Source organism: Corvus kubaryi, unplaced genomic scaffold (assembly GCF_017639235.1).
Source record: "Corvus kubaryi isolate FWS band 111438036 unplaced genomic scaffold, C.kubaryi_AGA036_p1.0 74, whole genome shotgun sequence".
In the NCBI taxonomy this organism is placed as follows: Eukaryota; Metazoa; Chordata; class Aves; order Passeriformes; family Corvidae; genus Corvus; species Corvus kubaryi.
In genome coordinates, this window is record NW_024582061.1 from 14,498,892 (window position 1) to 14,523,820 (window position 24,929).

The following is a 24,929-nucleotide window of genomic DNA, read 5'->3' on the forward strand; positions in this document are numbered from 1 at the left end:
GTGTTACACAGGCTGTCAGGCGTGGCAGCGTTAGAGCAGGATTTGTGCTGGTTATTAACACGGCCCCATTTTCCGGGTATGGGTGTTGGTTGATTGCAGCCTCAGCTTGGGCAGGGCAGTTGCTTAGGCCAGGAGCACATCTCAGAATGTGCTTTTACCAACCACTCTGTGCAGAGTCATAGGATGGTTTGGGTTGGAAGGGACCTTAAAGATCATTTAGTTCCAACACCTCTGCCACAGACAGGGACACCTTCCACAAAAAAAGTTTGCTCAAAGTCCCATCCAACCTGGCCTGAAAGACTTCCAAGGATGGGGCATCCACAACTCTCGGCAACCTGTCCCAGTGCCTCACCACCCTCACAGTGAAGAATTTCTTCCTAACTCCTATGAGTACGCTCCCACACCGGGCTATGGAAAACTAAAAACCCATCGCCACAGGCTTTCCAGGATTTGGGCACCGCTCAGGCTCGCGAGTTCGGCGTGGCTGCAGAAAGCGGCGGAGGGTCTCGGCAGCGGGAGCCCCTCGGTTCCTGCGGCCGGGGGGTAAGGGCCAGCAGGGTCAGCAGGACCAGAGATCCGCCGGCAGCCACCGCCCCTCCGCGGCCGCTCCGCACCTCACTCAGCCCGTGGCACGGCGGGGCCGGTCCGGGCGGCGGCCGGTGGCGTCACAGCGGGGCCCGGCGGGGCCCGCCCCGGCCGGCGCACGGGTCACGTGAGCGGCGGCGGCGGCGGCGTCAGCTGATCGCGGCGCGGCGGCGGCGGCGATGGACTTTCTGCTGGGGAACCCCTTCAGCTCCCCCGTGGGGCAGCGCATCGGTGAGAGCCGCACCCGCGCCCCCCCGACCCTCCCCGCGCCCCCTCTCGCCCGTCCGGCCCCGCGCCCCCGGGGGCGTCCGCCGGACCCTTCCGTGGGGAAGCGCCGGCCCCCGCCTCCGCGGCGGGACCAGCAGCGCGCTAACCAATCACAAGAGCGTTCCGCTCTGACTGACAGGTGCCGCTGGCCAATAGTGAGCGCGCAGCCCGAGGCGGCTCCGTCGGGGGCCCCGCCAGCCAATCGGGGCGCGAGGGGGTCTCGGGGTGGCGAGGTGAAGTTTGCTCTCTTAAAGGGGCCGCAGGCCGGTGGTCCGCGGCACGCCCCCCGGCACCGCAGAGCACCGTGATTGGCTCGGGGCCATTCCCGCCCGCGCCTCTTCGGGGGCTTCGGGGAGCTGCTGATTGGCTGGGCTCCAGCCAGGGCAGCCTATCGCGGCCGGGCGGGAGCGGGGCTCGTGTCCCCCGGTGGCGCGAGGGGCGGCCGCGGGACGGCGGGGCTGTGGGACGGGGGCGGCAGGGGCTGCGGGGACAGCGGGGACAGCGGGGCTGTGGGACGGGGAGGGCAGGGGCTGCGGGGACAGCGGGGCTGTGGGACGGGGGCGGCAGGGGCTGCGGGGACAGCGGAGACAGCGGGGCTGTGGGACGGGGAGGGCAGGGGCTGCGGGGACAGCGGGGCTGCGGAGACAGCGGGTGCAGGCTGGGCTGGCTTTGGGGCACGCGGCTCACCCTTTCGGACCCGTGTCCCTTACCCAAAGGACTCATGCGCTGGGCAGCTGGGGGTGTTTGTGTGCCCCGAGCCTCCCTGCATTGAGCTGTGGGACAAGCGGTGCTTGGCAGGGCCATGCACTGGGTCCTGCAGCAGGAGCTGGTTCACGGCATGGAGCACCAGCTTTGACAATGAACACAGCACCCCCTCTGTGACCTGGCAGGCCCACAGGCACATGGTGTCCCACAGACCCTGTGCTCAGGGCTGCTCAGGGAACATGGGAGAAGGATGTGGTCGGAGAAAGTGGAGCAGAGATGCCGCAGTTAGAGAGAACAAGACCGTCAACAGCCGTGCTGGTGTCAGACAGTGATGCAGTCTTTAAAATGCTTAGAATGAAGACTCTGTTCCCATGTTGTGTTGCCTAAGGGCCTTCAAGTTGTGCTTGAAGGTTGATGCCCATTTAAACTCTCCACTTGTAAGTTTATGTACTTGGTCACTTTTGCTGTTCATCACTTGTCAGACCTTTGCTCTTTGCTGTGAACATGTGGTCCCACATTCAGTCTTTTTGATGTGCTTGCATGAGTGAGCAAGTGGCTGTGTGTGCAGTGGGAAGGGAGCAAGTAGCTGCTTTAAGTAATGCTTTTATTATAATGATTGTAGAGGCTATCCTAACACTGTCCCAAAGTGTGTCAGGGGCACTGTGTTGTGCCACTCTGGTGTTGGGACAGATAGGTGAGATGCATTACAGCCAGGTGGGGGAAGGATCATCAGGAAATACTTCCTGTTATCAAAATCCTCCAGATGATCTTTAACATACCCCCAGAAGAACATCACATGTTTGATCACACATTCCAGGAGAAGCCATCTCCTGTCCTTTCCTGAATGAATGCTCTATGTTCCCTCAGTGAGTGTATCAGATATGCCCTTGCGTTTGGGTAGAGGCAATCTGAAGGTTGCCTCACAGATTTTTCTAGTCAGTAGAGTAACCAGATTGTAACCAGGCTTTGCTTCAATTAAGCAAGGGATTCCCAATTAACAAACCAACAGCAAAGAAGAGGAAAAAGAAAAGTTATTTCAAAAGTGTTGTCAGAGAGGGGTTGAGAAGCCTCAGTAGCAGAGGTGTGATAGTAGGGAGATCTTAGTGAATGGGGTTGATTTGGGTTATGGGAGTCCAAAGGAATGGAGGAATTACAGCGTGTGAGAAAGGAACTCTGTGGAGGACTTGAAAGGGCTGGTGACTGAAAATATGAATATTTTCTCCTTTTGAACATTGCCTATCAACATCCTGGGGACATGGATAAATGCTATCTTCCCTGCTTAATTTGGGATGCAAACATGACTTACCCAAACTCGTTTGGTAGGTCCGTGGCAGCTGCGTGTCCAACCCATGAGCCTGATCACCAAACCTGCACAGCGCTGCTGCTCTGGGCTGTCTGCAGAAAGATAATGCTGCGTCCTTGTAAATTATTTGGGCAAAGTCATGTATGCTTGATAGAGCTTATGAAGTCTAAAATAGCTTTAGATGAAGGCTAAGGAAGAAAAAAAATAAATCCTCTGTGGCATACTCTAGCAACATTCTCAAATTCCTTCATTAATGTTAATCTAGTAAGACCCATTTATTTTTCTGACTAGGAAAGCAATGCCCAGATAATCTCAGTGATCTGTCACAGAATGAGTCAGTTGCAGAGGAGTAGGTTTCCTAGTTTCTTACTCACAGTTCTGAGATTTAGTCACAAAAGTTGCCTCTGTCTGGTTTTTGCACAGGATGGTGTCTCTTCCTGTGATGTCTCTTCCCAAGTAAGAGGAATACAGACTTGCTTGTTTGAGTTTTTTAGTTTTTGTTTCTGTTGTGTGGTGGGTTTTTTTAAAATCCAGTGGGAAAATTTCCAAAGAGTGATAAAGCACCATAGTTCAGATTCTCCCCTCAAAAGGGAAATCCACTGTGCCTCCATCTAGGAGCTAAGAGAAGCTTTTTTCCATTTTCAAAATGGAAAATCTAATTTCAAGGAGGTGAATTCTCTCTTAGTGAGAGGATGGACATGAAACCACCAATGCTCTCTCCTCACCCTGGAAGTCTAAAATAACTAGTAATTATAGCAATACCAAAATGGACAGAGGCAGGTTATTTCAGTGAGTGAGGGCAGGCAAGGCATAGAAGTAACGGTGTAGCACAGAGATGACACAGATTTCTTTATGGATGGGGGTTATTTTAAGCATGAGGACTGGGAAAAGTTAAGACTGTAAAGAGGGAGCAAGTAGGAAAGGCTCCTGGGTGAGGAAGAGAGGCAGATGCAAGACAACATGTCAAAAAAATCCCCACAACCTTTTGGATCCCACCTCGCAGGTGTTCCTGCACCCCTCTGTGGGCTCTGTGGGTCCCTGTGAGGTTGTGCTTCTCAAAAAGGCATTGCCTTGTCTTCTGTGCCTGCTCTGTCTGGAGGAAAAGGGGCAAAGGCAGCAGTTGAAGAGCCACTTGATCCCTGAGAATTTGAGTTGATTCACAGGAAAGGGGCAGGAGTTCAGAGACACAAATACCCACATCACTATGTCAGCAAAGTCTGTGTCCATCACCATCCTGGAATTAGGTTTGGAGCTGTATCTCTGGTCTCTCTAGAAAGCACATTGTCCTCTCAGGCTTTGGGGGAAGGATACATCTAAATGGTGAAGTCCTGAAAGAGCTGGTGCTGAAGTTCCCTCAAGGGAAGTAAAAGCATGAGGCTTGTTCAGGATGCTGATTTGGGCCTGTGAGTTTGTGAACTGAAGTTGGGAGAAGGGACTCTTGAATTGCTTTCTGCTGAACCTAAGCTGGCTCATGCAACAAACTGCTGGTGCCCTCAAATGCCTGTTGAAATGAGTGAGAAGGTGCTTGATGCTTTGCTGAGGAACTTAGAGCCAGCAAGAAGCACTGCAGGGAACACCGTTTGAAGGCTTCGCTTGGAGGAGGGGCAGAGCATATCACGAGCAAAGGGTTTCTGAGAAGCATCTGGCTGGTTATGGGTACTCCAGGTCTGGAATGGGGAGCAAAGGGGACAGGAGCCTGCACAGTACCTTCTGTCCCTGGCTCCTGTACTTCCCCACAATACTGGCTGCAGTGCTGGTGTGCTGCTGCAGGGACAGCTGAGTGGGATCCCCAGCCCCACAGTGTGCTCTCCCCTGCCACCAGGGCAGAGACAGTAACCTTGAAAAGAAGCAAAGTTGTGAAATGTACTCATAGCACAAAGCAATGTACAGCTCCTTTGCGCCAGTTATGCCAAGCTCGGAGTTCTTCATTATCTGATGGTTCCAAATAACTTTTATCACCTAGCTGCAGTCAGCAGGAGCACATCAAATGCCATTCAGGAAAAGAGCTGATGTTCTGGTTCAACCCGTACCACAGTCCTCCACAGTTCTGGGTCGACCTGAGGAATTTGTGAGGCAGCAGACTGGAATCAGACAAACCCCAGTGCTGTCACACCCGGGGAGCCGGACTGGCTGCCAAAACAATGTGGCTTTGGAGCGGCCCTGTGAAGGGCCTCCTGTACATTCAGCGGCCAGTTGGTTTGGGGCTTGGAGGGGGACAGCACTCGCAGGCTCGCAGTAACCTCTGCCAGGGGAATTCTCTGCTGCAGGTCAGGCTCAGCTGGTAACACACAGAAGTAGATGCTGCCTGATGAGTCCCACCAGGCAGAGTGCTGGGTGTGTGGCAGTGCCCTGCCTCCTGCGCTCGCTCTTTTTAGGGACTTGTCGCTGTCCCCAGCCATCCCGGGCTCAGATTTCATGCGGAGCAGACAGCTCATGTGCTAATTACAGCTCATGAAATGGGGCCAGCCACTCTGATCCTTCATGTGACTAATGAATTAGACTTTGTTTCCTCCCCTTCTGCAGGCTTTACAAAAGGGTAAAGTTCAGGATTTCAGAGAAAACTCCGTATCTTACTAGGCTTGGACAGTCCCTTACAGCTTGGAAGAGGGCAAGGATGATTAGAAGGGCATTAACTCCAGCTCTCCCAATGCCAGCTAGGCCAGGCCTTAATTTGTACTGGGTAAATTCAAGCGTTTTGTCCTTGAAATTGCCTCAGGGTCACATTCCTGTTTTCCATATGCTCTAATACTACTCTTCCAGCTTTGTATTTTGTGAGCCTGTGTTGAGTTTATGACAGATTTTCTGCTTTACTACAGCTGTCCCTTGATGAGTGTATGAACTGGGGTGACAGTAGCAGGATGACCACTGTCTTGTGGGGTAGCAGCGGGGCAGGATGTGTCACTTCTGAGGAAGCCCAGTTTTCCCCTAAGTGGCCAGCCAGGTGAAGGAGCACACATGGTTTATTTGCATTCCTCTCTGAAAAGCAAACCCACTGCTTGACCTTGGCAGGATTGGTGCATTTGGAGGGAAAGGGTGGTGGAGAGCAGGTTACAGCATGCCACCAAACACTGAGAAGCGAAGGAAGGGTGTTTGCAGATTCAATTCATGTTTGTGTACAATGCAAAGGAAGGTTGGGGAGATCTGAACAGCAAGGATTGATGGTTAAAAGCAGGTTTTATTTTGTCCTGTGTTTCTTCTGTAGCTCAGTTTCCAAGCAAGCTCAGCCCTGGTCCTGAGTTGTGGGTTTTTCCTTCCATGTGCAGTGAGAAGAGTGGATGTAAACTTCCCTTTCAGCAGAGCAACCCCTGTGTAATGGATTTCTGTGATTTCATTGCCAGTGGCAGTAAACAGTGCAGGGAAATTTCTGGCTTGTTCAAACCATCATGTGTCATGAGCAAGGGATCCCAGGGGAGAGCGCAAGTGAGGGGTGGCTTTGTAACCACATGAGCCAAACCCATCACACTGACCTGACCTGCAACCTGCCTGCCAGCAAGGCTGGTGTCCCAGGGAAGGAGGAAACCTGGAGCTCTGACATTGTACTGAGTACTGATCCCAAAGGAGCCCCAATGGAAAACATTTTCCCTCATGTGTTACCACAGTTTTCCCCATTGACTGGTGCACCAGACATGCCCACTGCCCTGGTTGTATTCTCCACCACAGCACCCAGTGCAATGCTTCCTCCTGTGCCTTACTGAGGAAGCTTGGATCGCCCAAGATCAGAATCCCTATGTAAAGTTAATACTCAAAGTGACAAAAGTTTACCTGAATCAAGGAGCTTTAAGGTTATTCCAATAATAGCCAGACCTTCAGAAAAGTGGAAGAGTATCAAGAACATTCTGCCACTCTCCTTCCCTTGTCTGCCCTCTTTCATCTGGCTGTGGCCACAATGTCATCAGCCTAATCACTGTGTAATCAATACATTCTGTAGACAACAGAAAAGGTGGTGGCTGGATTGTGATAAGATGCAGATAGCCTCACACTGTGGTGTGCAATCTGTGGGAGGGACACGTGTATAAGAGGCTCCATTGCACAGTGGTGTGAATAGCTCTGTTCCTGACCCTTAACAGGTCATGATGGATGTGCTTACCCAGGCAGGAATTAAAAAATCATGTTCCTGTGTTATGGCCTTATCCCCTTACTATGTGAATGGGCATTTAATTTCATTCCCACACAGGGATCATTAACTGCTCGGTCAAAGGCAGAAAAAGGCAGCTCTGCAGAGGAAGGACCTCTCAAAAGTGGTAGAGGACCCACAGCAGCAAGGGACAGCCCCAGATTTTGCAGGGACAGCAGTTTTGAAAATGCAGGCACTTCTATAAGTACCTCGCTGGGACTGAGCTCTCCTGAAGAGCACCTGGTAAGTGCTAAACTGGTCTGGCCAGTTTTAATTCTCTTGCCCCAGTGCTAAGTCAAGTGTTTTGTAGGATGAGAGAGCTGGAAATGATGGGTTTTGTCCTTTGCTTGCCATTTGCTGTGTCTCTGTGTTTCCCTGTGGTCTCGGGAGTGCCTGGGTCCTGCTGGCCCCGCTGGCAGTTCTCTTTCCCCCAGCTACTGGTGGTGTCCCTGAAGGCATCAGTCGGTGGCATGGCTAGGACTGAGACATGGATGATTACAGGGTGGAGACACTGGTGCTCCCAGTAATAGCTGCTCATTTCCCAAATCTCTGCCTTGAATAAATAACATCAAGGCTGACTGAGGAATTCCTAATTAAAGGGGACACAATCAAAGCTGAAACAATATTGCTTCAACTTCAGCCTGCAGTTTGCTTCTGCCCACACTCCCTAAAGGCCAGAAGTTCAGGGGAGAGGTGTAAATGTTGAACAAGAGAAAGCTCTGCTTATAGTTTTCTATGTTTGCTTGTTTATTTTTATAGAGCTGGTGTACAGAAGAAAGTGGAGTTGATTCTTTTGTTTCCTTATGTGGTACAAATCAATAATTGGTGCTACTGGCATTAGATCCATATCAGCGTGAGTGGGCCAAACTCACAGTTTCTGGCCTTGCAGTAACAAAGCAAATAAGCCCCCTTTTCCCCAGCTCTGGAGCTGAAGTCATGCTGAGCCCCTTCGCTTCGTGTGCAGAACACCTGAGATCACACAGAGTGTTTGTGCGTCGGTATTGTCGGGTGCCATGGTCACCCACCATCCCAGCCATGTCCTCTGCCGTGGTGACACCTAGTGGGGAGCACTTGGTGACCTGGAATTTGCATATGGATTAGCTTCCTTGCATGTTGTAGTGGCAGCCAGGGAGAAACAGGCTGGGGTCTGGGGTCTTGTGAGAGGTTAAGTTAAGAGTGCCAGGGCTGCTCTTTACCCTGTCTTGGTTTCTGTTTTCCAGAGAGAGCTACCGATGGGTCCCTGCGGAGTGAGGACTGGGCTCTCAACATGGAGATCTGTGACATCATTAACGAGACTGAAGAAGGGTAAGGCAGTTGGCAAGGGTCCATATCCAGTGGCAGGTCCCTGCACTGCCTGTAACACCACATCCCTAGGCTGCAGTGGTAACATGCACTGGTGGAGGTAATAAGCTATGCTTCCCAACAATCCCTGAGACAAGGCTCTGCTAGGAGACCTAGAGACATAGCAAAGCTGTCAGAGCACATATTAGATGCTTGTCTATAATCTTGGTGAGTGCTAGGAGCCATTGAAACAGGCCTTCAGGGTCCCCAGACAACCCTCTGTTCAAGCCAGGCTGCCTCCCAACTCCAAAAGGCATATTTGCATTTCTTCTACTTTGATTTATTCTCTCTTCCTACCCTTCTCTTTCTCTCCTCTGGGAATGTAAAAATCTAAAGGCTGGTGACTGAGGAGAGGGGAAAATCTCAGGCTGCTATTCAGTCCTCTCACTGTGCCAGTCTTTCTTAGGTTTCTTCTCTGGTATTTTCATGTACAGTCACTCAAACACACACAAAGTGGGTGGGGGGAGCTCTTGTCTCCCTCTCCCTGCAGGGAGATCAATCATCAATCTGCCAGACTTGTTAACTCTGGAGCTGGGGATTTGCCAGTGAATTCAGGGGAGAATGCTCCTTCTCACAGTGGAGATGTCAAGAGCAGCATGTAAAAAGGAAGGTGCTACATGGAATAAAACACGTAGGTCTCACTCCTGCTGTCCTACCCCACAGTGATGTTGACAGAGGATTAGCAAGCCCAGTTTTCAGCTTCACAGTTGTATGGAAACAAAGTCAAACATCTCTACTTACAGATCTGCCACCGCTCCTTTTCCACTATCCCCATGGTGCAAAGACACCTGTTGCTGTTCACAGTTCTCAGGCCTGAGCTGTGGCCACTTGTTTCAGATTTGGACACCTGATAACGCAGCTTGACAGGCTCTCCCATTGCCCTGCTAATGCCCATCCATTGACACCATGCTGCCCCATAGCCCAATACACTCCTGCCCTCCTCACTGCCTCAGTGTCTCCACCCCACTTTTCTCCTCCGGCACTGCTGCTCTTCTAGCTCAGCTTCTCTTCCTGTGCTCTGCTAAAGCATGTTGGTTCATTTGTGCCCTCTTAAGACCACAATGGTCTGAGACCATGGTGTTTCTCCCCTCTGAGAATGGTTAATGAGGCCCTGCTATGCTGTTGCTCTCATACCCACCTGCAATATAGGCAAGATTTTGCCATTGCGTCTCCCCTGCGGCTTTTGAGCCTCCTTGTCTCCAGGGAAATGTTAAACATCTCCTCTTTGAGCAACACAGGAATTGCCACAGCTTGCTTCTCCTTCCTGTTTCTAACCCATGCCAAGCTTTTCTGTGATCTCCTCCTCTTCAGTCTCTCTGCCATGGGATTTTGCTCTATCCCCAGCAAGTGTGTTTCTAGCATTGTTTTTCCTCTGTTCTCTTTTGTGTCCTAAACATCTTGAGCTGTTTCAGATGTCAGCGCAGAGGCCTCCAACTTCAGTAACAGCACTCGGGGACATGGTTTAGTGCTGGACTTTGCAGTGTTAGGTTTATGGTTGGACTTGATGACCTTAGAAGGTCTTTTCCAACCTAAATGGTTCTATGATCAGCCAACCCCACTCCTCTTGCAGAACTACAAGCAGACGCTGCTTTACCAGTCACTGCTTCAAGCCATCCTGAAAACATGGTGAGGGATACCTGTTGAGTGTGAGGCATCCAAAACCAGTGGCTGTTTTTCTTTGCCTCAACCTTCTGATGATCTTCCTTCATCTTATTTCTCCTTCAGGCCCAAAGATGCCTTCCGAGCCATTAAGAAGAGAATTGTAGGGAATAAGAACTTCCATGAAGTTATGCTGGCTTTGACGGTGAGTGGTCAGGGCTCTTTCTCTGCTCTGTGATACCCTGCTGTAAAGCTGAGTGCTGAACACAAGTACTTTTTAGCACACATGCTGAACAGACACATGTACCTAAAGCCAACAAGTCTAACATGTGGGCAGAGAAGGCTACAGCTAATGCTTCATTGCCTTTGAAGGTCCTGGAGACCTGCGTCAAGAACTGCGGCCATCGCTTCCACATCCTTGTGTCCAGCCAGGACTTTGTAGAAGGTGTCCTGGTGAGAACGATCCTGCCAAAGAACAATCCACCTGCCATAGTGCACGACAAGGTGCTGACCCTCATCCAGGTGAGCCAAGAAGTGTGAGCATCTGCACCCATCCAGAGAGTGTGTGTGTTTGGGTGTCTGTACAGAAAGTTGTTGTATGTGATGATGGGCTGTACTGTCTCCTTCTCCCCAGTCCTGGGCAGATGCCTTCCGCAGCTCTCCGGACTTGACTGGTGTCGTTGCTGTCTATGAAGACCTGAGAAGGAAGGGCCTGGAGTTCCCCATGACTGATCTGGACATGCTGTCACCCATCCACACACCACAGAGGGTATGGGAGTATTGCTGAAGAGAAGAATGTTGGGCAGCTGCCATTCTGGAGCAATGAGGGGATTTCAGGAACTCTGTCTTGCATTTAGAGGGTTTTTGGGTGGTGAGAAGCTCCAGGACAGCCAAGAGCTGTTGAAAGTAGATGGGGAGTTGCCATCAATATTTCTCCTCTAGTTGCACTGCCCTGTCAAGTGTGAGTGTCTAACATCTCCTTCTCTCTGTCACCTTCCCCACTTTTGTCTGCAGACTGTGTATAGCTCCAACTCTCAATCTGGACAGAACTCACCCAGAGTCAACTCCCCTCAGCAGATGGAGTCCATCCTCCACCCTGTCACCCTGCCCCCCGGGAGAGGCACATCCAGCGACGCGCCCATCACGCCCACACCAGAGCAGGTGAGCTGGACACAAATCCCAGGATGTTGCTGACTCTGCCTGTGTTTGAGGCTATTTCACAAACACTGTTCTGGGACTGCAGTCCTGGTCCTGCCCCGGCCTCTGTCTTCAAGGAGTTGTTCCTCTAAAGCACAGTTCTTCGAGAGCTCCCCAGAGCTCCATTGTGGTCACAGTGATGAACTGGGATACCGCAACCATAGAGTGGTTATGTTTTCCTAAGACAGGGCTGCTTGCAGGTAGAGGAAAGTTCTCCTGGCTATAGGGAAGTGGGGAGCTGAGACATGATGCCTCTTTATCATCTTTGTTTATCTTGCCTCACTGCTTACTTTATATGAATCAACCCTGTCTGGCTATGTGGTTTCCAAAGGCTAGGGCTTCCTCACTTGTTTCCCCATCCTCTTTTCTCCTTCCTCACCCTGACTTCATATGATACCATGTTCAGCACCAAACCTCCAGCTGTCGGTATTTTGCGTTCCCTTGCAGAACAGAGAGTAGAAACTGTTCTAAAGAGGCTCATTAGCAGCTTGTAAACCAGACGAATAAAGCTTCAACTGCACACTGAGCTGAGGCTCTCCTGTTGAATGGGAATTAATTTTTTTCCCCTCTCGTACACCACTTTGGAAATTAAACTATTTAAATGGCTACCACATGGGGGCTGTTAGCTGAGGAGAGATTTGAATCATAACAGCAGCCTGTGCTGGCTATTAAAAATCAAAGGCTAGTGGCCAAAGATCCCAGGTGAGGGCCTGGCATCTGTTACCAGCAAATGAATTTGATGGTAAGTAATGAAGGTGTTTCCTGTTGGGAGCTCCTGAGAGCTAAAATGAATGGTGACAAACAAACTCCCCAGTGGCTGTTCCTCCAGCTCTGTGAACATGCTTACATATGTGGTGCCATTCCCTGCCATTCAGAGCTACCTCAGCTGCATCCCCCACCTTCCCTGGTGGAGCTGTCACTTTGCTTTGCTTTTGCAGATCGGGAAGCTGCGCAGAGAACTGGAAGTGGTGAATGGGAACACAAAGGTTATGTCGGAGATGTTGACGGAGCTGGTGCCATCCCAGGCTGAGCCTTCTGACCTGGAGCTGCTGCAAGTAAGGAACACACGGCAGGGGTGGAGGGCTGGCACATGAAGCACAATGACTGGATGGACTGAGGCCCGATGCATGCCAGAGGAAGGACTGGACAGTTTAGTGTGGGGCTTTATCAGGGAGTGAAGGGATAAGGGAGACACAGGGAAGGTAGAGTTTCAATGGTGGATGGAAATTGCACTACCGAGGCTGGAATCATCTCACATGGGAATTTGTAGTTGACAAGGGCCTTTCTTTCTGGGTGATGTGTTACACTAAAAGCATACAATTATTCCATGTAAAGCTCAGACTCAATTTACCTCTCACACCAATATTTGTTGCTCATCAACAGTTCCTGATAGATCCCTGATAGTAGCCTCTGGGGTCTGTGTTCCAGACAGACTTCTAGATTTGTGAGTGCTCAGCCATAAGCGTGACCTTTGTGGTAAATTGCCCTGCTTTGAACAGGAGCTGAATCGGACATGCAGAGCCATGCAGCAGCGAGTCCTGGAGCTGATTCCCCGTGTCCTCCACGAGCAACTCACCGAGGAGCTGCTCCTCATCAATGACAACCTCAATAACGTGTTTCTACGCCATGAAAGGTACCTCTCTCCTCCCTTCTCTTCCCTGCTCTCCCTCAAGAGTTCACTGCCCTTGAAGGCTGCCTAGCCCACCCTTTTGATCTGCCCATGAGTATAATACTCGAGACATATCAGTCTGTATCATCCATCCTTGAGAACAAAGCCTGTTCTCAGTTTTTGCTGACTAATTCCTGTCCCTTCAAAACTGCTGTGTAAGTTCCTGACGGGATATAAAGATGTGCCTGTGGCATAACCCAGAAGAAGGAGGCAACTGCATGGAAAGAGCTGGTTTTCTAGCTCTGAGGCAGATGGGGACAGAAAGAAATTGCCGAGGTGGGATCAGCACTCCTTTTTTTTTTTCCTTCTATTTCAACAAACACATCTCTTTGCTAGATTGAAGTCTGGGGAGTTCATCCCCAGATGAACTGTATGGAGAGCTGTTGGTTAGGAGTAACTCTGGAGGATCCTAAGAAGCATTCTCACACCACCTCTCAGGAGACATCAACTCTCTGGGTCTTGTTGGGGTGTCTTGAGGGGAAATTGGGCCCTGAGCCATGATTCCCCTTTCCTTGTGGGTAGGAAACGGCAGACTGTGCCAAGTCTTATAAGAAATCTCCTGGGCTGTGGGTGAATGAGCCCACACGACTGAAATGCATCCTGTCATCTTTCTTGCAGGTTTGAGCGACTTCGGACAGGACAGCCTGTTAAGGTAACTCGGAGCAACTGCCCCTCTGTGCAGCTTGGTTTACATCCTGCAGGTCCAGCAGTGCCCTGCTGACTTGGAGGGAGGTTCAGTCTGCCCCACTTAGAAATGGTGGGCTTTGCTGTCCCAGCCAGGCTGCACCAGACCACCTGGTGTGTGGGACACCCCAGTTCCCACTGCAAGCCTCTCCCGCCCTGCCCAATGAGCAAGAGCAGAGCAGAGCAGCAGTTATGTTTATTAGTGAGATTCCAATTCCCATATAAACCTTCTCTGAGCACTACCCTGTCCTCTGAACCAGCATCTACCCTACTTATTGACATCCAGCAGAGCTGGGAGGCTGGCTACCACGGCATATCCTGCCCTGGGACACTATTCCCAGCCAGTTCTCTGGTCACTGTCCCTCTTCTCCCTCTTCATAGCTGATACCTTTTAATGAGTGCAGAAGGGCTTTCCTCTCCAGTATCAATGAGCTAGGATTGTAGGGTCAGGGTGTCCAAGCTTCAGAAACTCTCCACCATCTTCTTTTTTCTTCCTACAAAGGCACCAAATGAGGCAGAGAACAGCTTGATTGACCTGGCACCCAGTACTCCTTCAGCACTGAAACAGCCTGAAGTCACCAGCAACCTTTCCTCTCAGCTGGCTGGAATGAGTATGTTGCCATGTGGTTTTCCCCTCAGTCTTTCTCCTGTACTGCTTTGAAAATCCTTTCCTGCCCTTGAATCATCTCCCAAAATTATTTAGTCAGATTCATAGAGTAACCTAGAGAAATGCCCTGTGTTTTCAACTAATAAACTCATGAAGAAGCTTGTATATGCCCCAGGGCACTCAAGCATATGTCTTGGTGTTCTCCCCTCACATTGTGCAGGAGGTGGCCATGACTTAAGAAGGACCTCAGCATTAGTGTGTGGCTAAGGACCTTGCCTTCCAGAAGGATCGGGAATAAAGTTGCTCTCTCTGCAATGCCTGGCAGCATTGCCTGCTTACCTCTCTTGCTGTGTGGTGTCAGGCTGACCACTGAGGTCTGGGAGAAGCAGAGCAGCTGAAGCTATGCTGCAAAGGCAGCCATGAGCATCTTGGGCTCAGGACCCAGGATTTGACAGGTTGTTTACTCAAGAAGCCTGGGGGATCCTGGGAGTTCTTCAAGATATACCAACAGCCTACATAGCACTGCCTGGATGCAGGTGCAGAAAATTGGCACAAGACTGTTTTTACAGACAAGCCAGCTAAGATATTTTTCAAGTCACCTTTTTTTCAGATGATGCCTGAGTCACAAAATCCACTCATCTGTCTCAGAGGCATTTGCCCAGAAGCACAGGTTATTTTCTTCCACAGGTTATGGAGCAATTCCCTCCAGAGTTGTCTAAGATGGTCAGGAGCATCTAGCCTTCAGCATCAGTAAATTGATGCTGCTGCTGTCTGAAACTGAGCCAAAAGTATCTACTGAGTAGGCAAAGAAACTGCTTCTGTTACTTCACCCACGACACTGCCCACATGAACAGACTGTGCTGCAGCTGAGGAGCGGGATGGAGGAGTGGACCTAGAGCAGTTTAGCCCATTCTGATGATAGCTTCCCATCCAGCACTCTCCAAGCCTACAGTCCTCCGTTTGCTGCTCTGTGCTGCCTGCTGACCCTGCTCTCTCTCCCACAGACCTAGGCTCAAGCAGTGTAAGTGCAGGGCTGCACTCCCTCGACACTTCTGGCAAGCTGGAAGAAGACTTTGACATGTTTGCCCTGACCCGTGGCAGCTCGCTGGCTGAGCAGCGCAGAGGGTGAGTGGAGCAGCTCCCTCTGTCCTGTCCTGTCCTGCCTTCTTGCAAAGGATGAGGGCTCAGGGTAAATGGGGCCATGACCCCAACCAGCAGCACTTCCTGGGAGACAGGAGGATGCAACAGAAATGCACTCTTCACATGCACAGTGTTTGTAGGATGAGCTCTGTGATCCCAGTCCTTTTTCCTGCTGCCAACATCTCCCCTTCACAGTGTCCTCCTGGGTATGGGGAGAAGGAATTAGTGAGCATGTGAGCATTGCAATGCCACATGTTCTGGAAGATTCAGTGTCTGGGGATGAAGGTGTGGAGTGGGACTGTCTCAGTCTTCTTGTCTGCCTCTTAACTCATGTGCCCTGACAGGGGTAATGTTGAATTTGGGAATTGCTGAGTACTGATTCAGCCTGAGTATTGAGGGGGAGTGCAGGAAGAGTGCAGTCAGTTGTGCCTTGCAAGAGGGCACTCTTCTGTGCCTCAGCTTCCCCGTTGGCAAGTGGGACTGATGTTTCTTCATCCATGGTGTGTTTGAGACCTCCTGGTGTAAAGCACTAAGAGTTGGGTCTCCATAGAACTGGATGAACTGAAGAGGTCTTCTCCACTGCAGAGTGGATTCCCGAACCCTTGTTCTGGAGGAGCTGACAAGAGCTGTGCTGACCAGATCCCCTGGGTTTAGAGACTGTGGCTGATCTCACACTGCTTTGCCTGTCAGTGCCATTCACTGCTCTCCATTGAGTACCAAGCAGTAGAGCCCAGGGGCACATCACTGCCTCCAGCCCTCCAAGACCTGTGCTCCTGCATTCCTGCAGCCACTGGAGTGCCTTGTTCTGCAGCTTGCCAGTAGCAAGTTAAGGTCTCTTACACATGTCAAGTTAAGGTCTCTTAACCACATCTCCTTCCATTCCTCTGCCTCAGACTGCTTCTGGTAAACATGGTGGGGAAACCCATGGCCTACACATGACTTCATGTGTTTTGTCCCTGGGTTTCCCCACCGCTTTTACTGTGGGTTGTGCTGCCTGAGGACAGAGACAGTCCAGCACAAAAACAGTTGTCTCAACAGCACCCAATCTGGGGCTGAAACTGGAGCCATTGGTATGTGCTCAGTGCTGGAGATGTGCACAGAGGTGGAATTGTATCCTCTCTGCTGTAGCACAGTCCTTAACAGGCTGAGGTTTATGATCTCTGCACAAGTAACAAGGCATCTTCTATTTATTCCTCACTGCCCTTCATCTGCCTGCACTTGCACTCCTGCCAGGTAACCTCTGGTGGCTCAGGCTTCACATTTCACTCACGAGTGTCTGCTCTCAGTGTCTCCCTGCACTTGAACAGACTCATTGCCCTGCAGCTCCCGAACAGGACGTGCTGGCAGAGCCTCTGGAGTTTGTTCCTGACCCCCCATGCTTTATGTGTGTCTCGGTGAAGCAGTGCTTGAGGCACTTCAAGCCTTTCCTGCCATTCTTCCTCATCAGTGGCATGATAGCAGCGCTGTACTTCATCCTGGATGCCATTGTCCACAGCGGCCCCTTCACTGATGAGCACTTCTTTGAGAAGTTTGAGCGGCGGTGGCCCAAGCCCCTGGCCTCCAACAAAACCAGCTCCACTTGATGTTCTGCTGGATCTGTGGAAAGGGGCCTGGGAGCAGCTGGAGAGGAAACTTGTGGAGAGTTTCTGTGAAAGGCTTCATTTTCCTAGCATGGACAGCTTTCCCCACTCAGCATGGATCAAATGGTGACGTGTGGCATTGTCATGTGTAGTAGCAGTCTAGAGGGGGCACAGGAATGGGATGAGGGAAATTATGGGTGAGACGTGTCTGCGTGTGGAATGGTGCGTTTGGAGGCCTGGAAGCAACATGGGGCTCTTCTGATCATCCAGTCCCATCTATATAGAATAGGCCAGTGAGCCTCTGCCACCATCATTTCTCGAGTGGTATTAGTTAAAGAGATGTTTCTGAGCTGTTTGTGTCTATGAAGATAGATGAGTATGTAGGGGCTTGTTGCTCAAATCCTTTCTAAAATGTCTGTAATATTCTGGTCAGTCTGTGTTAGTTTTCTCTCTTTATACTCCACCCCAAAGAAGGTAAGTGTTGTGGTTAATGCACCTAGCTGTAAGTCTGTGTCTTAGTTTTCATATGAGTCCTTGTCATTCTTCGGTCAGTGTGCCAGGGCTGTCCTGTTGGATCCCACAATGCTGTTCCAGTGAGTAGATTAGTCTGTTTTGTGGTGGGCTATGCCTTTAATAAGGGCTTTGCACACCTTTCTAGATGCTCTTGGGAGCAGAAAGATGAGGCATGAAAAGTTGTGCAGTCAGAAGAACTGAATATTATGTTTAGGAGTTTTCCTGCTCTTCATTCTCAGGCCTCTCATCAGCCTGTGTTTTGTCTCACTTTTTGCTTCCAGGGTAAAGTATGAAGACCCCCAAGCCACCAAAGGCCTCGCTGGTGCCCTGGATGCCCGGCAGCAGAACACAGGAGCGGTAAGTGGCCACAGCTTTTAGTACATCACCAGGAATGGGAGCAACCTCCTGGCTCACCAAGGCAGTAAGTGTGCTGTCTGGAAAAAGTCAAGTAACTCCCACTCTCCACCAACCTGCATTTCCTAGCTGGGCTACATACCTCATTCTTTAAAGCCCTGAGGTGAGTAGCTATGGAAGGTCTGGGGTTGCCTGAAGGATGTCCTTCCCCAGGGAAATTTCCACCTGGAAATGTATGTTTTATTCCTCTTCAGCAAATTTCCAAGTCCAGTTGCCTTCTCTCAGCAATCAGAGAAGTAGGCCACCAGTACTAGTATATTCTTTCCCCCACCCCAAACCCACTGCCTCCCCTCTCCCTCACACTGCAATGCAGACTCTCTCTCATTCAGGGGGAGTCTGGTGCCTCTAGTGATGGAGCCCAGCTGACAAAGTGGATGATGCGTCAAGGAATGGTGAGATCTGAGGTCGTGGAGCACCAGCAGGGAGGAAGGAGGCTGGGGCTCTGGCACAGAAGTGTCACTGGCACAGCACATGAGGATGCACAGCAGACATCAGCAGATACTGCTAACTGAAATTAAGCAGCCCTGGGCTGGGCCAGTAGTGGAGACCAGGTTTGGGAAGGAAACAGGCAGTGTGTCAGTCCTTCCTCAAGTAAACATTTGTGCAGGAAAAAATCCTAAGAGCTCTGAGGCCAAGAGAGCATGTGCCACTCTGAGCTAGAGGATGGCCTGTTTTGGGATGGGTGTCTGAAGCAGAGGCAATAGGGCAGCTGCTGAGGGCAGCTGCTGCCATTCATTGTCCTTGCAGTCTCTCCTCCTTAGCATGAAGTGCCTCATTTGAAGGAAAACGCGTTCCGACTTTACCCTGTTGAAGGCCTCTTCCTATAGCTAGTGACTGAGCTTTCTGGAGGTTGAATTTGGTCTTTTGGCAGCAGGAATTCCTGCAATTGCATTCCCACAGGCACACAGAGGCTTTGACAGCTCCTGGGTCTGAAGCTTGTTAGCCTGTCTTCCTGTAATGGGCACTGCCCAGACTGATGTCTGCTCTAGGAAGTTTCCCCACATGCTGTACAGTTGGCTTGAATGCACTTCTACCCCAGAGAGATCCTCTCTGTGTAGGCAAAGCCAGTTTGCTTTGAAACTTCCCTAACCTCACACATCCTCTTCTGTTCCCATTCATCCATCTGCCAGCCTTGATAACTATCTGCGCTTGCTCCCTGGTTTGGGAAAATCTGCCTGTCTTTGGTACAAAGGCGTTGCTCTTTTTCTTGGTCTCAGTGTTTTCCTGAGGGCAAGGGAGCTATATATATTAGAAAACTAATAAATAAGTTCCCACAAATACTGTCTCATGCTTCTGCTTGGGGAGCCTCTAGCAAGGGCTGCTTCTTGCTCAGCTTTGTTCAGGAGCTCATGACTGGAAAAAAGGATCTGGGGTTTTGAATCTGATTTTGTTTCTTTCAAGGTTATCTCTGTCCACTAGGAATATGTCTCTTTTCTGTTTAAATTGATCAGGGACATGAATTCTTCTGAGCTAGCCTCATCCCTACTGGAAGTAAAATTTAACTGTAGATGACTTTCTCTTTGATGGGTCTGTTTCAGTAGTTTGAAAGTGTGATGTCAAATCCTGCTGTGGTCCATGATCCTACCAGGGAATCAGTTCTTGGCAGGTGTCTTTCCCCCTTATTGTGCTGCCAGACCTGGCACCTCTAATATCTTCAGCATTTCAGATTTTGACATCAGACTGTCACTGGTTTGTAGAAGGGAGGAGGTGTAGAAAAATGCATGTCTCTTGTTCTCTGGCTGCCTAACACAAGCAGCCAATATTCACCTAGTGGGTCCTCACCAAAAAGCAAAGTCTGGTCCAGTCCTAATACCCCAAAGCCAACCACCAAACCACAGATGCTTTTAATGGCATGTATCCTGGAAACTGCGTGTCTGGGCATGGATGGGGCAGAGGAAGCAGGTAAGCAATGGCACCGGTAGCTGGGAGAGCTTTGCAGTGGCACTGGCTGGATTTGGATGGGCCTGAGCTGACAGAACAGTGGAGCGAGAGGGTGAGCTTGTGAGTTGGGCTTTCTTTTTGCATAGTGGATTTACTGGAACATCCTCTATTTTCTTGGCCTCATCACCCCTTTTTTTCTGCCCCAGGTACCAGTTCCTCAAGCCAATTTCATGGAAGACATAGAAAAGTGGCTCTCCACTGACGTGGTAAGTGAGGGGCTGCTTTCCTGGAGCCAGCAGTCCTGCTGGAGTTGTCTGTGGGCTGGATTTCAGGCAGTGTGTAACAGTGCTGGCATTGCTGAATGTGTGGCACAGGCTGCTGGGAGGGATCACGAAAGGAAAAGGCAAGGACACAGGCTTTGGGATACCACAACAGTACAATCAGCCTTCTGGGAGACATAGCTAATGAACTGAGGCTCAGGGTCCCTCTAACGTGTCTGTACTGTGAAAGTGGGGGCAGCACTATCCTGTCTCTCCATGTACAAAGAATCACATCTGTGAGATGCCTTTACCTACCTTCCTTCTAACCATGCCCTTCTCCTTCTTCTTTAGGGCGAATCAGAGGATGCAAAAGGTGTCACCAGTGAAGGTAAGGTTGGTGCCAGCCAACCCTCTTCTTTAACTGTTCCTGGCAGCACCTTAGCTCTTCCACAAACCCCCCTCCTTGCTAATGCTCTGCTCTTCTCTTGCCCTCAGAGTTTGACAAATTTCTGGAAGAGCGAGCGAAAGTTGCGGACCGCCTCCCCACTTTGTCCAGCTCCTCGGCAGGGACGTCTGTGTCCCCTCCTGCTGCCAGCCATCATCGGAAGCAAGCAAAGGAAGATGATGCTATGTTTGCCTTGTGAATGCTATGGACCGGTGTGCTGTGGAGCAAGAGGCTGTGTGTGCTGTTTTGCTTGCCTCCAACCAGGGGCCAGCAGAGGAAGGACTCTGTCCCCTTCCTCCATTCTCTTCCTGTTTCACCTTTGAGTTATTTTTATTTTTAAGCTGCTTTCAGATTTCAGATAATCTTTGTTGTGTTTAGGGATATCATACAATAGACTTCTGAAGGGGGGGAGTTCAAAGCTGCTAGAGAATGTGGGAGTTCAGTGGGCTTTTTATGGTACAGTGTGGACAAAGCAGAAGCTCCGGAAGAAGCTCCTTCATCCTAGTCTCCAATGAGGTAGTTAGAGATCTTGGCCAAGAAACAGGAGAGGCTGCAGTCTGCTGCTGAAATCATTCCTGCCTGCCTCTTTCCTCACCCCTCTCCTAGAATGTATCTCCAGCCCTCTGCCTGCCAGTGTTAGACTGGAAAGCACGGGGATGTGAAACATTACTGGTGGCCAAGGAGGAACACTAACGGTAGAGGAACCCTGTTGCTCTAATCTCTCTTTCACAAGTGCTTGTGGTATGCAACACCTTCCCACTCAACCCCTTCTCTTCCTCTTCCCCGCCTTCCTTTCCCTATCAGTTTATTCAGAATCCTACCCACAGCTCAGATGTTTCCATTGCATGACAGCCAGTCATCCAAGCCCTTGGCAGCACCCAGGACTGCAAGTGGTACCCCAGGCTGAAGGGACTGTCTCCCACAGGGTAGGATGTGCCTTCAGCAAACTATTTGCAGTTAATTTAATTCTCCATTATCATATTTTTCTCCCAATGTGATCCTACCTCCCTCTCTCACTTCCACTGATGCCTTCCACCACATTGTGCCGTGGTGTGGGAAGTCTCTCTGAGCCAGGCCAATGCTACAGACTCCCTCAGGGTGGCTGTGTGCACTGGGGTCACAGAACTGCGTCCCCTTAAAGCAGGAGGCCCTTCCATCAGCATGTGGGAACGTGCTGTTGCTGTAGAAGCTTGTTCAGCTGATGAGCACAGAGGGGAAGCGAGACATCAGTCATTTCATGCCAGCAAAGCAGCCCTGCAGCAGCCAGAAGCTCCTCTGCACATGGGGAGAAAAACCCTCCTGAGCAAACTGCACACGCTGCCCAGTTGTAAATGAAAGCCAGGGAGAAGGGTGCCAAGCTCAGGGCTTCTGCTCGTGGGATTTCTTGTTGAGCATGGGAGAGTTGTCTTTTTTTACTGCACATTAAAGGAGCAAAGACTTGAGTCTCCCTTGAAGATACGGTGTGTGCTGTCAGTGCTGGTGTGGGGAGGGGAGGATGCTGTGGGGAGAAGAGGGATGAAACCATGCAGCCACATTTGCTCTCCATGAAAAGGCAAGGGCACTGGTGCTGAGAGGAGAACAGCATGGGGGCTGAGGGTGCTGGGAGTCAAGGGGGGTGCTCCCTGCTTTTTACCACAGTCTTGTGGGGAGGTGATTACAGCCCATCTCAAAACAGCAAGACGGCAAGCTACCCCCTCTCCTTTCCCTCTCTGCCTTGTGGCCAGATCTGAATACCCACCTTGCAGCCTGTAAGTCACTTATAAAGACATGCAAGAAATACAGTTGCTACTAAAGGGCCCTCTGGTATCCACAGGACATCCTCAGTTGTCCCTATGCTACCTCTCCAGTGTCCAGCTGAGTGGGAGCTGTGGGAAGGATTCTTAAAAGGAGGTTAAGTAGATTTGAAAATGTCATCCGAAGAAAGGCAAAAGGGCCAAGTGGCTGAGGTTCCCCTGCTGGAACACGTGCAGGAGAGGAAGCAAGAGCTGGCTCATGATGGAATACAGGCTAGTTTTGTAACTGTGAGGCTGGAAGGGCTTCCAGAGCAAGCAAGGCCCAAGCCCTCTAGCCAGTGCCTGGCCTCAGGCTGCCTGGCTCAGCTGGGAAGGAAGGGCTTCTGGTGCCCAGTCAGTGTTTCTGCAGGGTACCAGGCTGTTCACACTGGTGATGCTTTAACACTGGTTCATGCCTCAGCTGGCACTGAAAGCTCTCAGTGCCTCCAGCTACCTCGGAGCACTGCCTGCAACTTTCCCAAAAGGAGAGATGAAGACATCCCTGAATGGATATCCTGAGTATGGGGAGTTCAAACTCCTCCTTACTGCCTCTGGGATGCCCTGAGTCCACCTCAGGATAAAGCCCCCGTCTTCACCCTCACCTTGTTTTTAATTCCCCAGACAGCTGGCCCAGGACCTGGCAAATCTAAGAGGGAACTGTCCCCAAGGAAGACTTGAGTGCAGGAGAAATGAGTTGCTGCTATTTTCGTCAAGGGGCAAACAGATGGAAAGGGTTTTTGGTGTCTGCCAAGTGAGGTCAGTTTGAATCGATGGCCAACAGGTGAAAATTCAGAGTGCTGCTTGCGGCCCCCGGGGTGAGCCTGTCCCCTCCCCACAGTGCTTTTCACTGAGATTTATCTGACAGGGAAAATGTATCTCTTTTTCAAGTAACTGAAAATATGAAGAATGGGGATGAAGGCATGGAAAGATTCCAAATTAGTACTGTCGTGCTGTTATAGATTATACCAATAATAGCTTGAATAATTTTGCGAGGTTTCTTTTCAGAAGCGAAGGGAAAAAAAACCTGCTAGTTCTGCAAGAGATCATTTCAAATAGAGGTTGGGCACTTTGCATTGGCAAAAACTGCTTCATGATTGCAAAAAAAAAAAAAAAAAAAAAAAAAAAAAAAGCACTGCAAGGAATTATTTTAAATGTCTTTCCCTTTTTAAAAGTTTTCTGATGTTGTTGAAGAAAGAACAGCGCTGCCTGCTCGCTCTGACCACCAGATGGCTGTGGTCCCTCACACACTCAGCTCGGGCTTCCCCATTGCAGAGACAGCCCCTCCCTTGGCAGTGACCTGCTTAGCAGGCTCTGCCGCCCCGGGGGACAGAAACAAAACAAAGTTTTTCCTTATTCTAGTATTTCACTGCAACCATCAGCCCTGTGCAGACTCGCACAACTACCACTCCAGAACATGCATCCACGTGTTGTGACTGCACGGAGGACGGGAAGGGGTGCTTGTAATCTGCCTAAGCATCCATTAATAGCCACACTGGGAACAGGATCTTGACCTGGACAGATATTTTGCATGACCCAGAACAGCTGTTGCTATGCCAGATGAAGAAAGACATAACTTCCTTGTACTGGGTCAGAGTTGCTCCACATCTCTAAAAACGAAATATATGCTAAAAGTTAATGAGAATTTCTGTGATGTTTGGGTAGCGTGATACTTGGCGTGCCAGCATCACATTCATAGAGGCAAAAAATTACATGTTTCTCTTTTACCAACCACTAACCTCCAAATAGTACATGAATTTTTCTAAAGGGAGGTAACAAAAATATGTCTTGACTTCCCACTGTATTGTCTCACAAAGTCAGCACAGAAATGTCCAAAGCCAGTACACTGGGAGGGCTGTTCTCCATTCCACAGGACTTTCATATTGCTTTGCCATGTCAAAACTTCCTCAAAGCTTATTTTGAATAACCAAATTCTCCCTCCCTTCACAAAATGAGAATAAAGCCACTTCCCCTTTCCTTCAGATTAGTGTTGGTGCTGCTAAGAGTGGATGAAGATGCTGGGAAGGGTATGGTGGGAACCCAGTGGGCAGCAGAGAGGTGGGTTGTGAGGAAGGACAACGTTTCTGTAGGTAACTCATTTTTATCTGTGTAGGTGGCATAAACAAACGGAAGCACAAGAAGAGATGAAGAGGCCAAAAGAAAAAAAAAAGAGGGAGGGAGGGAGGATAGGAAAATGTATAAACAAATGAGAAGAAAAATGCCTGCCCCAGTGCTTAGGATCAAGGGAACAGAGATGGTCATTGACAGGATGGCTCTCCATGAGTACAAGTTTGCTGCAGTGCTGTCTCCAGCAGCCTTCCTGCAGGGCTGGACGTTGGCCCTTGCCAGGAGTCCTTGGACGGGGTATGCAGGGGTGCTACACTGTGCAACAGTGAGGCTGGGGGCTCAGTCCCGGCAGGGAGGCTGCCAGGGAGAGGGGGGATGCAGCAGGGATTTTCTCGGGGGGATCAGGAATTCCCTCCCAGCATAGGAAAGCTACATGTGCCTGTATCCAGGCACTTGTTTTCCTAGCCAATCTCAGCAGCAAAGCGTGGATCAGGCATGAAGCAAATCTCGCAGCAGGATGAGGCAAGGACACAGCTTTCCTGTGGTTTTAGGGGGGTCTCTTTCACCAGCACAGAGTGGTAGGAGAATCTGTGTTTAGAAAAGTTGCTGCAAGGCACTTCAGTGGTATTTTTAGCTGCTTGACCCAAAAAAAAAAGCTTAAATACCAGATCAGTTTCAGAGAGAGAGAGAGGTGCCAATTTCTCTGAGCTGTTTTGCAGCCTGAGTCCAAAAAGGAAAAAAAAAAAAAAGAAAAGAAAAGAAGAAAAGCCAGTGGGTGATCTGCCAGCA

General features: G+C 50.3%; 1 protein-coding gene across 3 annotated transcripts; it reads left to right on the plus strand.

Moving 5' to 3' along the window:
* The first annotated feature begins 698 nt into the window (after positions 1-698).
* Positions 699-21,758, plus strand: TOM1 (target of myb1 membrane trafficking protein). 3 transcript variants are annotated; one of them, XM_042050464.1, is made up of 16 exons: positions 699-816; positions 8,195-8,279; positions 10,041-10,119; positions 10,287-10,436; positions 10,549-10,683; positions 10,929-11,075; positions 12,050-12,166; positions 12,611-12,744; positions 13,399-13,432; positions 13,967-14,075; positions 15,076-15,196; positions 17,586-17,661; positions 18,048-18,110; positions 19,806-19,865; positions 20,211-20,247; positions 20,355-21,758. In XM_042050464.1, exons 1-16 carry the CDS (start codon positions 765-767, stop codon positions 20,501-20,503), a joined length of 1,548 nt encoding a protein of 515 aa, XP_041906398.1. In that variant the 5' UTR covers positions 699-764; the 3' UTR covers positions 20,504-21,758. The 3 variants fall into 3 exon arrangements, with proteins under 3 accessions (XP_041906398.1, XP_041906399.1, XP_041906400.1); XM_042050466.1 differs by lacking the exon at positions 699-816 and adding an exon at positions 7,049-7,217; XM_042050465.1 differs by lacking the exon at positions 18,048-18,110.
* Positions 21,759-24,929: the final 3,171 nt, after the last annotated feature.

Coding starts and splice junctions, on each gene's coding strand:
- TOM1 (XM_042050464.1), top strand. CDS start 765: ATGGACTTTCTGCTGGGGAACCCCTTCAGCTCCCCCGTGGGGCAGCGC. Junction 8,280..10,040: donor ATTAACGAGACTGAAGAAGG/GTAAGGCAGTTG, acceptor TTTCTCCTTCAG/GCCCAAAGATGCCTTCCGAG. Junction 10,437..10,548: donor AGGTGCTGACCCTCATCCAG/GTGAGCCAAGAA, acceptor CCTTCTCCCCAG/TCCTGGGCAGATGCCTTCCG.